Source organism: Aristolochia californica, unplaced genomic scaffold, assembly GCF_029961685.1.
Source record: "Aristolochia californica isolate CCGP_79_NKW_82.1479 unplaced genomic scaffold, dmAriCali1.0.hap1 SCAF_12, whole genome shotgun sequence".
NCBI classification, from domain to species: Eukaryota; Viridiplantae; Streptophyta; class Magnoliopsida; order Piperales; family Aristolochiaceae; genus Aristolochia; species Aristolochia californica.
Genome location: NW_027181793.1, coordinates 19,494,239 through 19,508,240, shown reverse-complemented (window position 1 = coordinate 19,508,240; position 14,002 = coordinate 19,494,239). Strand labels below are relative to the sequence as shown.

Genomic DNA, 14,002 nt, shown 5'->3' with positions numbered 1-14,002 from the left:
AAAGACAGATAATTTACATCCGTCTGTATCTAATGTATCAATTCAACGAAATATTGGGTCTAAAAATAAAAATTATGTACTGTATTCCAAAATGTTCTGATCTAATATGTATGATGAATACATGCTTACTAGAACTGTTACTAGTCTAACATTACAGAATTGGGTTGAGTTCCATATGCATAAAAAAAAGTTTTGTTTTGGTGAACAATAATGTAATTATTATGGTTGTTTTATGGACCACAATATTATATTTAGGAATAGGAAGAGTTCCATAGGAATAAGAAAAAGACACATGAAGAAAGAACAAGCACTGATCACACTAGATAATTTTTTTTTTTACAGTTTTGCAGTTAGGACATGATTTTTGTCTACACAATTGCTTAAAAGAGCATGTTATCGTAATTTTAATTCTCTCAAGTTATTGAAAAAAAACAAAAACAGAACCAAGTCACAATAGAAGCTGCATAAAAAAGATAAAGACTAATCATTGCATTTTAGATAAAAAGGTCCACTACCAGATAAAATATAATTAATATGGACACAATCTATATGAACAGAGATTAGCAAAAGTAGAAGTGCACTATACATTGAAAATGTTGATAATCCACATATTGTGACTAGAAGAAGGGCTTTGAGACTTTGTCCACACTAAATCGTATAGGATACCAACTATAGGACAACATATGAATGACGACTGTACAGAATGCCATGCTGAGCAAAGGATGAATGATCCTTTTCAGCTTAAACAGATTCTTAAGAGAGAACAGAAGTTTTATGCATTTAAAACCAATACCGCTGATAGCAATATAAATGGAAATTGGAAGGTCAAAGTTTAGGTCTGTGAGTAATAAGATAATAATCAACTACATGGTCTGCTAAATTCTCTTCATGCTTAAAAAAAACCACACGATAGAAAACGATACGAGATAAACTTATTGATTGAGGGAAAAAGGTAAAAAAAGGATTAAAATGATGTATTTAACTTTATCTGGAATATATACAACGAACCCCAGAGTCCTGTCAACCAAAGGCTAACTAGACTTACAGAAGATAAAAATGAAAAAAAAAAATCAACACTGAAATCACAGAGGAAGAAAACGTACAGAAGTTAAAATGAAAAAAAAAATCAACACTGAAATTGCAGAGGAAGAAAACGTACAGAAGATAAAAATGAAAAACAAAAATCAACTCCGAAATCGCAGAGGAAGAAAACATACAGAAGATAAAAATGAAAAAAAAATCAACACTTACAGAAATAGAGAGTGTTCGCCATTCGGGGATATCTCCAAAACCTTTCAAAGAATGAAGGATCACTATTGAAACGAAGCGAGAGTTAGAGATTTTTTAGGGTTAGGTCGGCGACGCAAAAAAAAAAAAAATATTAAATAAAAATCTTACCTCCCGTCGGACTGTGGCTTTCGTTCGTCGGCGAGGAAGAACTTCGGATGAAGAAATCACAATTAACCACAAATTTCACAGTAATTTTAGTAAATTACTATCAGATCATACAAGGATAAACCTAGGGGAGGAGGGGTGAATAGGTTTAATCATATTTCAATGGCTATAATTTAATTAAACTAAAGATTCAGTAAATTAAACTCACCAACCATGCAAAAAACACAATTAACCACAAATTTCATAGTAATTTTATAGTAGTTTATAATCTGATACTGTCTTAGATTGCTAAGTTACTCTCAAGGTGTGTGTACCTTAAAGTGCTAATAATGGACTTAATAACAATTAGTACTAGGTACAAGTAGTTAGACCCTTCAATAGATTCTCTTTGATCAAGACAAAAAAAAAAGTCATGAGAAACTTTTTAGAAAATTTCAGTAAAATCATGTAGTTATGAGGAGAAGACAAGTATAGAAAATTTGGTTTATTAGTATGTTTTCAATCTAGTCTAACAACATTTGGTTAGTATGTTAAAAAACTCTTTTTTTTTTCATTTTTATTATTTGTGGCATTTGAAATGGGAGAAGGTGTTCTATTGTCCACTCATTTACTATTTAATCTCAGATGGTAATAGGTAAAAGAATTTTTTTTTATTGAATTAGGGTAGGCTCATGTTGTTCATCTCTTCAATTTCCCATAAAATAAAAAATTAAATCAATTTCATACAATTGATAATATAATTGATAAGGAGGATAACAAGCTAGATAAGGGTATGGATCAGGTAAATAAAATTAGGGTTTTATAAGGCTTTCTTTATTGAAATTAAAATTATAAAATTATAAAATTACCCTTTAATAATTTTTGGAAATTAGTTATAATATAATTACTATCTATATTTGTTCCATTGAATATGTAGTAAATCGATAAATTTGGTTGAATCTTTAATCATTAATTGAGTAACGATTCGTTTGTAGCCCCGCTATAGAAGCCAATTTCAACTTGATTAAATACATATATTGGACCGTTTATGGTATTAAGGTTAGATAAGATTAATTTTTTTAAATACATATATTAGATCATCACTTATTACTTATTTTGTGGCACACATTATGCTCTAGAAGAAAAACAAATGCTTGTATAGTAAACTATACTAGATAAATTAGATTAAATTAAATAAGGATATATATATTAGCTTCATCTTTATATACTCTTAAGTACCGTTTATGCGTTTATACCCTCCATTTAATGTTTTTTAACAAATTTGTGCTGGATATATATTTGTTGGGCTCACTATCCAGGTCTTGCAACTAGGAGTCTTTTTGTGTGGACTTTAGAACTCTACATCTGTGGTAAATGGTCAAATACTATTTCTAAGAAGAGGAACAGGTATGAAGGGAACAACAATGGTAGAGGGGTGAGCTGGCTAGTAATTAAGGTGGGCATATAAATTTTTTTATTAAGTATCAGACACCTTCACCTTCAGACTTTTCCTCTAAGATAATAATCTATCACCGACAGGGGAAGGAGATGGGCACAAGCAAACACGCCCACCCTTGGTGGCCACTCTTTGACCGGCGGCGCAAACCACGCTTGACCAACGGACTCAAGTAAACAGGCAAAAGAAAAGATGGTCAAAGAGAACCAGTCGATAGGGGATGTACGTCTTCAATCTCCATTGACATCTATATAAGCAAATCCTCTTTCTTGGTCTCCCTACAAAGACTCCAGCACCATGGACACCTTCTTCATCGGTCACGGAGCCCCTACTGTGGCCATCGACGCTTCGCTGCCGGTCAGGCCTTTCTTGCAGCAATGGCAGGAGAATATCTTGGCGACGAAGCCCAGAGGTATTCTCATCATCTCCGCTCACTGGGAAACGGCTGAACCCACCGTCACCGTTGTTGATCGAAACGATACCATCAACGTCTTCCAGATGTTTCCTGAGCCCATGCCTCAGGTTTGGCTATTGAACTCCGTTGCTCTCCTTCTTTCTTTCGCTTATCTTTCCCATTCTTTTTGAAAATTTAGAGCCGTTTTCGAGGAAGGGGTTTAACTGTTCGAAATTGAAGGCTGCATTCTACATGTCTCTCGTTATTTTGAACTGATTTGGATAGTTTCTGTGTCATTTTCTTCCACTGCAAGTTGTCATTTACCACTAATAAAAATCAACATGACGAGTTTCCGTCTGCACTGCAGCTCCGTTATCCAGCGCCGGGTTCCCCTGAACTGGCAAATCAAGTGAAGGAATTGCTGATCAAGGGAGGATTCGAGCAGGTGAAGGAAGAGAAGTGCCGGGGGCTCGACCACGGCGCATGGGTCCCCTTAATTCTCATGTACCCAAATGCCGACGTTCCCGTCGTCGAGCTCTCTATCCAAACCGACAAGGACGGAACCCATCACTACAACATGGGCAAAGCCCTGGCTCCCCTACGGGACCAAGGGGTCCTCATCATCGGCTCCGGCAATGCCACCCATAATCTTCAGGTGCTTGGTTCTGATAACGAACCCGTCTTTCCTTGGGCTCTCGCCTTCGATACATGGCTCAAGGAAGCACTCCTCGATGGACGGTAACAGCTCAACTCACGTCACTCAGTACTCGCAACGGTTGAATTTGTTTCTATAAGACTGATCCATTCTATGCTTTCAGACACGACGACGTGAACCACTACAACGTGAAGGCGCCGTTCCCGAAGATGGCGCATCCATCGCCGGAGCATTTCTACCCGTTGCATGTCGCGTTGGGGGCTGCTGGCGTGAAGACGAAGGCGGAACTCATCCACCATAGCTGGTCTCTGGCTTCTCTCTCTTATGCTTCCTACCGTTTCGCAGCGGCTCAATGATGCTTTTAACTCCTCTTTCATTTGTCAATTTGCTTTTCCATTGTAATTCTTTGCTCCTCCGTGTGTATTGGATAGGTTATGTGCTAATAAAGCCATTCGCCAAGTAATTAATACTGCCGTTGGTTACTCAATGTTCATATTTCTACTTTAGTTCTTAGAAAGTGATTAAAAACACAAAATTCGAGTTTCATTATTTAGAAATACAATTTTTGAAAGGGTACTTGTATTGCATGTCTCGTTTGTTGTATCTAAAAAGGGCCGTTTAATTATATGTAGAAATTGAACTTATAAAAGGATTGTATTTAAAAATATTATTTAAATTTAAATAATCTTTGGGATTGAGTTCAATGAACTTCATCTTATCACTAGTATGTACCTTGAGTAACCGCTATCCAAAATCTAAATATTTTTCGGTGCCTTGGCTCGGAGACTTACCTATATCACGAAAAGTTTAACCGTAAGAGATCCATTTTAGGTTGGGTCCCTTTGGGATGACATTTGATGTGGTAGGTGATTCGGGCTTCCAAACTTGTTTGCCTAAGTTCTTTTGGGTTACCACAACATTTTCAGTTAATTCGGGTACCCAAGTTTGTTTGATGCTATTTTCGTTCTTAACTTGGCAAATGTGGGCATATTGACCCATCTTATTGCAATAGTGACATCTAATGTGAGTAATAAAAGAGAACTTCTTGCTTTATTTTTTATTTTTTTTGTTTTTCCCTACTTTCTTCTTGAGATAGAAGTATGACTTATTGTTCTAACTCTAAACTATTCTTTTCAAATGCAAGCCTATCACATGATAGCTTGTCTATCAATGCACTTTGTCTTGAGATACTTGCTAAATGGCTTTTATTAACTTCCTTAAAAACAACAAACTCCTTCTTGAGCATTGTAATTTCATGTAATCGAGCATTGCATTTTTCTTTGTATTTCTTTATTCTATGAATAAACTTTTCTTAAAGTAATTCAACCTCAGTTTCATAGTCCAAATAACTTACCTCTTCGGAGGTGGTAGACTCGTCATCATTGTCTTCAATTGCCATGAGTCCAACATCGCTGTCTTCTTCTTTCGAGTGGCTAGACTCTTCATCCATAGCATCACAACCTTAGATCAAAACTTTCTTCTTGTTCTTGGGATCTTTGATTGTGGATGGGGTTCTTCCTTCAAGGTTTGGATATTTGTTCCTTCTATTGTTAGGAATTAGACACCCTAATTCTAAACTAAGAAGAGCAATAATAATAATCATGAAAGAAAGGAAAATTAAGCATGAGAACAAACAACAAGATTTATACAAGTTCGCCTCAAGGTGATAATACGTCCTGTCTTCCACCGCCGCAATAATCCACTATGAAGATGAATGAGTTTACAAAGAGAAATCATACACACTTACAAGTGTTTTACTCTAACCTCTCTCGGGCTGCAACTCAAAGTCTCTGTGGTGATTGAATGAAACCCTAATAGAGGTGCCCCAAATATAAAGAGAAAATTAGGGCAACCACGATACAAGAGTGAAATCTCCAAACTACCCTTAATGAAACAGCAGTCAATATATCGTGGATCCAGCGAGGGCTCCACCCCCTTTCTAACCCCCATGGCGTCCTTACTGCGAAGGTCGACCCACGTACCGACTCAGCGTAAGACGTTAATTAGGCTCCACAACTAAACATCTATGTCGTGGTTTCCCACACTCAAAACAAACATCAACTTTCTTATAAAATTTATCATTTTGAGTTCTATGTTGGCTTTTTTCTGAAATTCTTCTTTTTCTTTTAAATTCATTGAAGATGTCTAGTGATAAAATTCACCTCCTCTGAGCTTTCTTTACAGCGGCTCAATGATGTTTCAAGTCATTTATCATGGTCTATCTGATGGAAAAAACCCTTACATGTGTCATGTGAAATGCGTTCATTAAAAGAAATAAGAAGGAAAATAAAGGCATGGATGTTCAAATATTTTTTATTTCTTCTTCTATTAGTCTTTTGTATGTAACCTACTACATACATATATATACAGATTATGCGTTTACAATTTGAAAATGAAGGTTTTGATATGACAAAGATAAGTCCCTAAAATTTGACAAGAGGGCTTAGTATGAAAAAAAATAATATACGAATTTGACCATTATTATTCCCAAAAATAGTTAATGAAAAGGAGAATTTGATCATTATTTCGTTTTCAACAACTATTTTTGGGAATAGTAATGGTCAAATTCTTTTTTTTTTCTAGGGTTCCAAACAGACCGTTCGAGAGGGGTAGGAAAAAGATAGTCTTGGCCGGTTAGGAGTTGTGGGAGTGTGTATGGAGGAGGGATTCTTGGGTGAGCGAGATAGTAGAGTTTGAAGAAAGAAGAAATGGGCTCTAGAGTTTGTGATAGGAAGAGTTGTAGAGTTGACTATAGAATGCAAATGCAGAGGGACCAATACACATTGAGATTTAGATTAATAGCATATTTTGTTATATACCCTATTCATAAAATTATTTTTATATTTTACAATCCATTCATGAAAGTTTTTATTTGTCAAAAAATCAAAGAAGATCTAAATGATGCGGGAAGAAGATGTATGTGATGTAAGAGCCTGTTTCAAATGTGGAATTAGAAAATTTTAAAACTTGATTTTAGATTGACTTAGGCACATAATGCCGCTACAACCTGATTTTAAATTAACATAACATATTACAAGTTACGATGCTAGTATATCATTTAGATTCCAATTAGTATGATTCCTTAACTAACACTAATTTTTAAAATTATTCATTGCTATTGAGTTATATGTTATGTATATTAATAATCTACACCATTAAACTCTTATGAAATATATTAATGTAACCCTAGAACTTACTTTCTCTTTCCCTCCCCCAACACTCTCAACATCCCTATTAAAACATACCCAAACTTGCCCCTTGTTTAACCCAAATTAAATCCAACCTTAGTCATAAATAGGTCAGTTTGGGTTACTATTTAATATATTAAATTCATGTCTTGGTAATTTATTGATCGAAGAATCAGGCTGAATTCATCAAACCCAGCCTAAAAATTGAACATAATTGCTTTTCATAATTGTAAAACATAAATTAAATGGTCAAATCCTAACAATTTTCCAAAATTTATTTCCCTAGATTTCCTTTTTAATATATATTTATATATTTGAAATATTATATTTTAAATTAGATTATATAACCAAAAACTAACCTTGCTTAAGTAGATTATGAATGTCTCTCCATGGATGCAATTGTGATTCATAACCGTATCGTCTTCCCAAGTAACTAGTACGTGTCGGTTCAGTCATAAGTCCTACCCTTTATCAATGTTACTAATTTACATATCCATGTGTCCATTTGGCCTAATATGTGACTCGTACCATATTTTTTTCCAAAATTATTATTTCCCTAGTTATCATTTTTAATTTCTTTGAATATGTTTATCTTTTAGAGTTCTTTAATGTACCATTGAAAGTAAATGCAGGAAAAATAGTGTACGTAAAGGAGAAGCTCATAATTAAAGAATTTTAAAAAAAATTAATTTAATTTAATAGTACAATAAATATTCTGGCCCTCCAGTGGGCATATAAGTCATTCTTATTTAAGTGTCTTGAAATTATTCCTACATAGAATTTATATATGCATAAGATAAGATTGGGCACAACTTGAACTGAGTAGAGATTGAGTCACTTGAGATATGGTTTGGCTTAAAATTGATTTTTGAAAAGCGTAGGCAAACTTTGATGGGTGGAGGGAAGGGAGGAGGGAGGATGGAGGGAGAAGGGGAAAGTAGCAGTCATTGCTCCGTTTTCTAAATAAAAAAAAGATTGTGACATATTGTAATTAATATATATATATATATATATATATATATTCTTATTGAACTAAAAAATCAAGTTCATCAAAATGTTTTTGTAGAGTTAACACTAAATGCCACTATGCACTTGGGAAGATATCTCTTCTTTCTTTCATTGAAAAGATGAAGGGTCATTTTGCCTGTCTTTCTTATTGGGAAGTGCTTAGAGAATACCTTCCCTTCCTCAATTGAAAAGAGTTTCTATTTAGTTAGGTTTTCCAAGGAGGAGTTGTTGATTGTATGTTGATTCCCTTTTTGATTTTGTTGATAACAAAACTTGATAGAGCTAACAATTATAAATTAAGTATTTCAAATATTTTTCCTTGAAGAGACGTGCATTTCAATGTCTAAAGCATCAAAACGAATCAAGCTTCTCAAAATCCTCAACCATCAAGCATCAAGCATCATAGAAAGTCAAATCTTGAAGCACCCTTGAAAGATGGAGACAAAGTGAAGGCAAGAGTTTGAGTCTTACTGAGAAAAATAAAAAATCAGTCTATGGAAAAGAGAGGAAGTACTTGAGAAGCCCGAGGTCTTTGGTACTAAATGCCCACATAGGTCACTGCCCGTAATAACAATATAATCCACATATTCCACCATAAGAATGTTGACTAGTGGAATTTCTGGTACACATTGAGTGATCACTTTCACACCTCTTGATCACAAGTTTTTTTTAACTACAATGGTAAATTTATCAAATCAAGTTTGTGGAGATTGTTTCAACACATATATTGCTTTATTCAGCCGACATACTTTCTCCCTCTCAACCACATAACCAGGTGGTTGGTACATGTAGACTTCCTTAGAGAGTATACTATTTAAGAATAATTTTTTTTGACGTCAAACAGATGTAACTCCCATTTAAAATTGGTTGCTAGTAATAAGAACGCTGATCGATTTCATCTTGGCAATAAGAGAAAAAGTTTCATCATATTCAACACTGAGTATAACTTTTAGCAACCAATCGAGCTTTGTATCAGAGAAAGCATCAAGTTATTTTAAAAAATACCTTGTTTTTAAGGCATATTTCTCCTAATACAAAGAAAGCCTTCCCATCAAATCAATGGTTGCAACATTACTGTATCTTGCAAATCGTGTTCATCTTATAACACAGAACCAATTCTTACTGCTTAGAGAATTGCTACACACCACGGAGAAGATTTAAAGCCCGACTACAATAGAAGCTCCAAAACCATTAACAAACATAAAAAATATATAATAAAGTTGAAGAAGAGAAGTGAATCAACACCTTATAGTTTTAAAACTTAGTGGGATCATCAAAACATAACTCGTTCTTCCAAAAAGAGATGAATCACATCTGAGGGAGCTATCAAAGTCACTATGAACTAAGGACATGTAACCATGCAGGATAAGAGTTTGAACAGTAACAACTCTGAAATTTCTCTTCAGTTCTTCCCAGTTATTTTATTATGTACTGCAACTTAATTGATCCAAACAACACAAAAAATAGGAGATGGCTGCGTCCAAGGAGATGGACAAAGCAATGGCACACCAAGAACGCAGAAGAAGAGATCAAATTATCAATGTTTCGAGTATTTGGTAGCAAAACGGTGCAAGGCCTGAGCAATGGTGACGAGCTGACGGAGATTTCTGTTCTCATCAGCTAACAGAGACCCATTTCCATTCTCAAACGCCTTCTCGCACTGTGCTGCCCCATCCAGTACCACCCCCAGCTTGGCTCCGTCGTACTTTTTCGCGGCACAGGCTTGGACGCTTTCCTGCAAAGAGGAAACGGCAGAGGTGTAGGCGTTGAGGCAGGTATTCAACTGGTCCTTGGTCAAGTCTTCGCAAGCTACAGAGTTCATCTTCTTGATGAGACCACTTGTTCTTGAAGCATTCTGCAGAGCCAAATCGGTGGTGATCTTCAATAGTCCAGCGATCTCTGTGGTGTAGCTCTCCGGAACGGTTTGGAGGGAAGTGACGCAGAAATCGAGCTTGATAGCGGGGTTGAACCGGGTGGCTCTCTGACAGATTTTATTGATGTAGGAGATGCCATGGGCATTTGCAACGTGAGGAGTTTGGATGGAGACGAAGACAAGGCAGAGGAGAGGCAGCACAGAAATGAGTGACTTGGCTGCCATTTTATTTTTTAATTTTTTTTCTGGGTTTTGATGGGATCTGATCATTGTAACTTGTCTATATATATAGTGCTTCCTGCCGAGAAACAAAAAAACAGAAATCGGCTATGTTTGGAAAGGTTGAAGAACGGAGAACCTTTGGATTCGGCTGGACGTTTGGAGAAAATGACGGTCTAAAATGTTTCATACCTGAGAATTGACGTTTGTTCTATTTTTGTTATTGATCCGCCGAAACCACAAGAAAACATAAGAGTAGTTACTGCAAGTTATAAGACATTCTAATGGCGGCATGTCCTGTTCCTTAAGTTTTTAATTAAAGCCATGTGATCATTTTTGTTTGTTAAATACAGCAACCACGGAAAAGCCAAAATTGGAATGAGAACGTTGAGAACCAGAAGCAATAAGTATTTCAAAAGTAGTGTTGATGAGGCTAATGGCTTTATTAGAACATAACCTATCCAAAACACACGGAGGAGCAAAGAATTACAATGGAAAAGCGAATTGACAAATGAAAGAGGAGTTTAAAAGCATCATTGAGCCGCTGCGAAACGGTAGGAGGCATAAGAGAGAGAAGCCAGAGACCAGCTATGGTGGATGAGTTCCGCCTTCGCCTTCACGCCAGCAGCCCCCAACGCGACATGCAACGGGTGGAAATGCTCCGGCGATGGATGCGCCATCTTCGGGAACGGCGCCTTCACGTTGTAGTGGTTCACGTCGTCGTGTCTGAAAGCAAAGAATGGATCAGACTTAAAGAAACAAATTCAACCGTTGCGAGTACTGAGTGACGTGAGTTGAGCTGTTACCGTCCATCGAGGAGTGATTCCTTGAGCCATGTATCGAAGGCGAGAGCCCAAGGAAAGACGGGTTCGTTATCAGAACCAAGCACCTGAAGATTATGGGTGGCATTGCCGGAGCCGATGATGAGGATCCCTTGGTCCCGTAGGGGAGCCAGGGCTTTGCCCATGTTGTAGTGATGGGTTCCGTCCTTGTCGGTTTGGATAGAGAGCTCGACGACGTGAATGTCGGCATTTGGGTACATGAGAATTAAGGGGACCCATGCGCCGTGGTCAAGCCCCCGGCACTTCTCTTCCTTCACCTGCTCGAATCCTCCCTTGATCAGCAATTCCTTCACTTGATTTGCCAGTTCACAGAGAGGGCATAGAATTGTAATTATCCAAAATGGTGTATGTCCTCTTTTGTCTTTTTCCTTTTAAAGTATGTAGCCCTAAGGGTAGAGCATTCAAGCTTCATTATGTAAACACCTTCACACAACTATAAACATAGACTCAAAGAATGGGTAGAGCATTCAAGCTTCATTCTCTTCGCTCAAATTTGTCCGTACACCTCTCTCTATTTTCCTCTTATTTATCTCCCTTGGTTTCTCATCTGCTCTCTCCCAAGAGCTGGAGTTCCTCTCTTCTCTCATTCCCTTGTGATCTCTTGGGTTTAATAAAAATAATAATCGCTTAAAGTTACATGGAAATAGGTAAAGGATAAATTTTCATTGGATCAAACGATTAAATTTATTAATTAAAATTTTAAAATAAAAATTTACAACTATGTTTTAGATATTTAAATATGGTCATTATATGTATTTTGACTACAATGTAAACAACATAATAATACCATTAAAAATATTTATAGGACATAGTTATGATTCAGTGGATTCTTTGGAGAGGTATTTTATATATTTTTCATAAACAACAAACTTAAGGGCAAGTACTATACGCAACCTATTGAATGGATAACATTTAAATATATTGATCATAGATATCATATTTCTAAATGAAGCCAAGATGATATATTCCTTCCCCTTTTTTTCTTGTACAGGAGAAGAAAAAAAGGCACAAAAATAGTTCTTCTGAAAGAATTTGGATATTTTAATGAGAGAAACTCCTCTCCTTTTTTTTTTTTTCCTTTTTTGCATTTTATCTCCTTCAATTTTTTTCCTATTTTTCTTCACCTTTTTTCCTTATTCTCTTTTTTTACTTGTGGAGGAGAAGGGCAAAAATTCACCAGAAAATCTGCCAAAATCATTCTAGAGCTTGCAACTAGTGGAGAAATTTCGTTGTAACTTCTTCAAACATTTCCCAAGTTTCTTTGGAGCTTGCAACAAGTAGGCACTTTGCCACACTTCCATCACCCCTCCTTGGACTATCAAACATAAGTGAGATCAAACTTCCCTTCAATAAATCAAAATGATGAACAAAGCCTCTTAGATCATCATGAAAAAGTGAAGAATGAGGAGAAAATAGAGAGAATTTGAGAAGAGGAGAAGAGAACGGATGAGAGAAGTAAAAAAACTGAGTTTGTTGGTAGTCGTGCTCAACCCCTTCTCTATTTAATCAGCGGATTAGCACAATTATAAAAATGCCCCTCATACACGTAGACCACTTAACTCCTTGTATCTCTCATGCTATAAATTCAAAATACATGAAATTCAATCTACAGACATAACAAAACATATAGAGTAAGTTGACGTGGAAATGTGTAACATATACAAAAGTAAAATGAATAAAATAACCCTAAGTGGATTTGTTCCTCCCCCCATTAAAATAAATGCATAAAGAACATAAACTTTAGTGTCATCTACAAATGTGATTTCCTGTGTCTTACTTTGAGACGAACGTGTCTTGGAAAGCTGCATTGTACTTAGTATAAGAAATCAACTCTTCTGCGAACTCTAGCTTAGTAGCAACAAACAACTAAAAATGAACTTCAAAGTTTGAATCCAAGACTTACATCTGGTAACTCTTTGATATATTTAAAAAAATCCAAACTCTCTCCTCCGACTTCATTACTGTGCTCTAAGACTAGCACCTAGAAATACGGGTTGTATTATAAAGTATATGTCATTCTATTTATAAAAAAAAAAAAAAAACGTCTTTGAGCCTTTTAATAGACATGGTCCATCATCCTTTCTTGTAATTAAAAAATGCAAGGTAAATTTTTAATTTTTACAGTTAAAGCCAGAAGTTCATCAACCTATGTGTACTAAATTGAAGTATAACACATCCTATTTTTGAAAAGGATTGATAGTCTTAGTGGATTTCTCTACTATCCAATGAATAAGAAACAAAAATATATCAACATTCAAAGATATGAACAAGAGGATACATTAATCCAAGTTGCAACAAAGACCACAAATATAAAGGAAGAACAAACTCATACAAAGGTGGCGCAAGAAGCAAAGTGGGACACATCACCCATGAAAATCCAAGCATGGGTGAAGTCTAGGGGTGGTATCGATCCGAGCCTCGTCTCGAGCCTAAAATTGTTATCTAGCTCGAGCCCAAAAATTTTAACCGAGCTTGAGCTGAGCTTTGAGCCGAACTCGAGCCTCAACATACACTTAAAAATTTTCAAAAAATATATATCAAATAAATTGTATATAAAATTATACATACATTTTACATAAAATTGGGCATGACCTCTACATAAAATTAGGCATAACCTATATATATAATTCATGTATAAGATTGGGCATAACCTTTTCTTAAAATTGAGTATAATCTATGTATATAATACTTGTATAAAATTTGGCATGACCTGTACTTAAAATTAGGCATAATCAATATACATAATACCTGCATAAACACTCCATAAACACTCCATAAAATTATCTATACATTCCATAAACACTCCATGAAATTGTTTATACACTCCATAAAATAGTCTAAACACTCCATACACTGCATAACATTATAAATAAACTCCATACAATAATCAAACACTACAAAATTAAATGAAATATAACTATCAATTTACAATCACCCAAATAAAAACTATAATTCCATTATAAAATTACAAACTATAGTTGTTTCTCTTAATA

The 14,002-nt window shown here is 35.5% G+C and overlaps 2 protein-coding genes across 2 annotated transcripts; one reads left to right on the top strand and one right to left on the bottom strand.

Moving 5' to 3' along the window:
* Positions 1–3,127: 3,127 nt before the first annotated feature.
* Positions 3,128–4,235, top strand: LOC137945895 (4,5-DOPA dioxygenase extradiol-like). Its single transcript, XM_068791970.1, has 3 exons — positions 3,128–3,352; positions 3,592–3,962; positions 4,043–4,235. Exons 1-3 carry the CDS (start codon positions 3,128–3,130, stop codon positions 4,233–4,235), a joined length of 789 nt encoding a protein of 262 aa, XP_068648071.1.
* Positions 4,236–9,612: 5,377 nt separating this feature from the next.
* On the bottom strand, positions 9,613–10,173 carry LOC137946658 (putative invertase inhibitor). Its single transcript, XM_068792985.1, has one exon. It carries the CDS (start codon positions 10,171–10,173, stop codon positions 9,613–9,615), a length of 561 nt encoding a protein of 186 aa, XP_068649086.1.
* Positions 10,174–14,002: the final 3,829 nt, after the last annotated feature.

Excerpts from the sequence above, each read along its gene's own strand:
- LOC137945895 (XM_068791970.1), top strand. The coding sequence starts at position 3,128 with ATGGACACCTTCTTCATCGGTCACGGAGCCCCTACTGTGGCCATCGAC. Across the intron at positions 3,353-3,591 it reads TTCCTGAGCCCATGCCTCAG|CTCCGTTATCCAGCGCCGGG; the intron begins GTTTGGCTATTG and ends TCTGCACTGCAG. Across the intron at positions 3,963-4,042 it reads GAAGCACTCCTCGATGGACG|ACACGACGACGTGAACCACT; the intron begins GTAACAGCTCAA and ends CTATGCTTTCAG.
- LOC137946658 (XM_068792985.1), bottom strand. The coding sequence starts at position 10,173 with ATGGCAGCCAAGTCACTCATTTCTGTGCTGCCTCTCCTCTGCCTTGTC.